This window comes from Cibotium barometz, chromosome 11 (genome assembly GCF_041138505.1).
Source record: "Cibotium barometz isolate CiBa-2024 chromosome 11, ASM4113850v1, whole genome shotgun sequence".
In the NCBI taxonomy this organism is placed as follows: domain Eukaryota; kingdom Viridiplantae; phylum Streptophyta; class Polypodiopsida; order Cyatheales; family Cibotiaceae; genus Cibotium; species Cibotium barometz.
Genome location: NC_141056.1, coordinates 28,333,345 through 28,336,981, shown reverse-complemented (window position 1 = coordinate 28,336,981; position 3,637 = coordinate 28,333,345). Strand labels below are relative to the sequence as shown.

Sequence of the window (3,637 nt, the reverse complement as noted above, 5' to 3'; positions counted from 1 at the left end):
ACATATAATTAAAAACTGTTGACATATGATTAATTGTATGTATATTACTAAGATAGTTCTCAATAGTGGTGCTATACATGTCTAGCTTCCCTCTAACATTACCAAAACATGTGTGGTTGGTGGGGAATTTGCCAAAGAGCTGCAAATGCAACTTCCCAATGTGGGTGCACTAGCATCTTCATTCGGATCTTCACTCAGTTGTTACCCTTCAAAGTTCTATAGCTATGGGGTGTGTAGAAAGAACTCAATCCACCTTGGTGGAGGAAAGAAGAAATGAGCTCACTCACAAGAGGCGATAAGAGAGGGAAAGCTCTTGAGAGGGAAAACCCACTAGTTCCCATCCAAGCATGCATGATACATCAAGCAAGCAAGGATCAAGAGTACACAAGAAAGAGAGTAGAGAGGAGGAGGAGAGTTCACAAGTATTCTATTGCAAGGGAAATGATTATGTATTTCTTAATATCAAAATTGCCTTATATGCACTCTCTTTCTAGTTTAAGCAAGTATATTCATGAAGTCACACATTTTACTTTTTTGTTGTTAAGCATAGAGTAAGATTACTTTATATGATTGAATGTTGCCTTACAAAAGATAAGCTCCTACTACAAAATGGTAAGATGAGGAAAAAAAACAATCTTAATGCCTAGATCTCTATGCATGAAATCTCTAAGCTAAGATCTAAGCTTGGATTAGATTGCATAAGAGCTATTATGCATGCTCATATATCTTATGCATAGAGGTTTATATATAAGGCTCTATGTATGAGGTTGTATGCATATGCATTATGCACATAGAGCTCTATACATAGAGCTAGAGCTCATACAAATAGAAAAAAATGTAGAAATAAATATAATTTTGATTTTCGATTAAAAAATGAAAGTACATATACAGTTTAATGGACTTCTCTCAAAGAGATCCGAGAAAAATGGTAATTTTTTAAAAATTGCTCCTTTCCTTGAGATGATAAAGGAGTATGCATAAGAGCTTGAGAGGATGAAGGAGCATGCATCTTGCTTGAGATGAGGGAGAGATGGAAAGAAAGAGAAAGAGAAAGGTCAGTGGGCACTTGTTGGAGTGGCTCAGCTCATCAACGACCTACCCTAACCAAGAGGTCGTGGGTTTGAGCCCTAACACCATGGGATTGTGTGTACACACCATAGGGTTGTGTGTACTGTGAATGAGTGATGTAACTTTTAGGCGGCTACATCAAGGAAAAAAAAGGAAAGAAAGAGAAAGAGTAGGGAAAATAAAGAGAATGGCTTTTACCCCTGAAAAATCTCGCCTAAATCGACACGACCACCACCATAAGGTTGTTGTTCTCTCATAGTGAATACCATGTGTGTGCACATGATAGTTAACACGAGAAGCTACTCGTGATTTGTCTACCTCTTCATTTCATCCACATATGGCATGAGAGTACGAGTAAGCTCTTCAAGCTTCTAGGACTTGGTTGCATAGGTGGCATGTCATGCATATATGCAAAATATCTTTCCAAAGACACGTTCAATCCGTAAGCTATCATACCAGAGACGTGAAGCCCGTTTTCGACAGTTGATAGCCGGCTGTGTTGACTTGCGATCAGATGATGGGTTTGGTAAGGGTTTGTTGGCACTTTAAGTGGCAGCAGAATGAGCGATACTGCGCAAGTCGACCACGGCTGGAGGTAAGAAGAATTCAGGAAATTAATGATAAAAACGCTCGCCAGCTTCTCTCTGTCTCACACACACACACATCTTGCCTTCTGTTTGATTCTATCTTATAATTTACTAACAGAAGTTTTTGCGTTTAGATCTGGCGTCCATATCAGCGCCTGCGCCCGTTGCGCTCATATTGGGGATTGGCACAGCAACGCCGGAGAGAGAGGTGAGCATGGACACATATGCACGCAATTTCGGAGAGAACCTCCGCCTATCGGAGGCGCAAATCCAGTTTGCAGAGCGCATATGTGAGTAGCTAGCAGCTGGGTATTAGCAGCGTATTATTATCAGACTACTGTTAACGGGTTCTTCTAATTAGGGCTTGTATACAATTTTCTGTAAGCGCAGGTAAAAGAGCTGGGATAACGCGAAAGTATTTGGCTATACCCTTCGAGAGGTATGCCGCTGTTTCTAATGCGGCGCCATCACTGGACGTGCGGCTGGGTTGGTATGAAGAGGAGGCGGTCGGGATGGCAGAGAGAGCAGCGCGTGGCGCACTGTCAGAATGGGGAGGCGCAGCATCTCACGTCACCCATGTAATCGTGTACTCGACCAGCGGCGCAATGAGCCCAGGGCTAGACCTGCGCCTCATGAAGCGGCTGGGTCTGCCGCGCTCAACAAAGCATTTCTGGGTGGCTTTCAACGGCTGCCACGCCGGTGTGATGGGCATCCGAACCGCAGCCGAGATCGCCGCTGGCAGCCACGGGGCGCGCGTACTCGTGGTATGGGTAGAGGTAAATTCTTGCCAGGCGCAGGCGCCCGACCCCTCCGACCCGGCCAACAACGTTGTCGTTGCGTCCATCTTCGGTGACGGCGCCGCCGCTGTCGTCGTGGGCGCCCCGCCGCTGCTAGGAGAGTCGGAAGCTGCGGTTTTCGAGGTACACCGCTGCTGCTCTTCCTATATCGACGGAGCGGACTCGGAGGAGGGCATCGTGGCGCGCGTGCGGCAGGCGGGCTTACAGGCCGGGCTGGCAAAGCAGGTGCCGCAGCTGGTCGGCAAGCATGTAGGAGAGTTTGCCGGGGCAATGTTGGAGAGCGGCCGCTTAAGCTCGGAGTCGGTGAATTGGGCCGTTCATCCGGGCGGCAGAGCTATAGTGGATGCCGTGCAGTGGGGGTGCCGTCTCCAACATCAGCAGCTGGAGATCTCCAGGTGATACATCCTTCGTGTGCAGCTTCACAGGCGAATTATTTGTTGATTGTTTGTTTACGTCTATTAATAACTCTACGTCGATGCGCCATGCAGGAGAATACTCGACCAATACTCCAACATGGGTGCTCCCACAATTATCTTCGTTCTCAAGCTCTTCTCCCAGGAACAATGCTCCAGCAAGATCCAATGGACACTTGCGCTTGCCTTTGGACCTGGTATCTCCATAGAAGGCGCACTTCTTCGACTGGTTCAATAAGCACGTCATTCATTAGTGAGCTGCTTGCAATCCTAGTGTAAGCACAAGAGCGCCTGCCATTGAGATCCCTTCAAGTCATCACGCGGATCAACGTTCAAATAAAACGGGCTAGCTTTTTTATTGCTTATAGTAAATTAGAAGGATAGAGGGCTTCCCCAAGGATAATTTTGGCAGTTCAAAATGAAAGGGTGTAGTAAAAATAATGCCCCTTTTTTTTCTCAAGTTTACCTTATTTTTTGATGCCAGTCACTCAAGGTAAGTGGCTCTATTTTATGGCTAAAATGCCTAAGAATGCGAATGACGCCCGTCAAAAAGCAACCTTTCAGAATCTCCTCTTACACACTCTCTCTCTCTCTCTCTCTCTCTCTCACACACACACACACACACACACACACACACACACACACACACACACACTACACATGCGTGGCTTTTAATTTCATTAAAATGAATAAATGCATTTGTGTAGATCCACTACAAGTTACAACACAACCCCCCTAGCGACGGGTTGGGAATATCGCCATGTTCAGAGAT

At 45.9% G+C, this 3,637-nt stretch overlaps 1 protein-coding gene across 1 annotated transcript; it reads left to right on the top strand.

Annotated features, from left to right (window-relative positions):
* The first annotated feature begins 1,585 nt into the window (after window positions 1–1,585).
* LOC147634004 (3-oxoglutarate synthase-like) lies at window positions 1,586–3,317 on the top strand. Its single transcript, XM_086805615.1, has 4 exons — window positions 1,586–1,663; window positions 1,774–1,945; window positions 2,046–2,847; window positions 2,941–3,317. Exons 1-4 carry the CDS (start codon window positions 1,586–1,588, stop codon window positions 3,101–3,103), a joined length of 1,215 nt encoding a protein of 404 aa, XP_086661741.1. The 3' UTR covers window positions 3,104–3,317.
* Window positions 3,318–3,637: the final 320 nt, after the last annotated feature.

Excerpts from the sequence above, each read along its gene's own strand:
- LOC147634004 (XM_086805615.1), top strand. The coding sequence starts at position 1,586 with ATGGGTTTGGTAAGGGTTTGTTGGCACTTTAAGTGGCAGCAGAATGAG. Across the intron at positions 1,664-1,773 it reads CAAGTCGACCACGGCTGGAG|AAGTTTTTGCGTTTAGATCT; the intron begins GTAAGAAGAATT and ends ATTTACTAACAG. Across the intron at positions 2,848-2,940 it reads CAGCAGCTGGAGATCTCCAG|GAGAATACTCGACCAATACT; the intron begins GTGATACATCCT and ends TGCGCCATGCAG.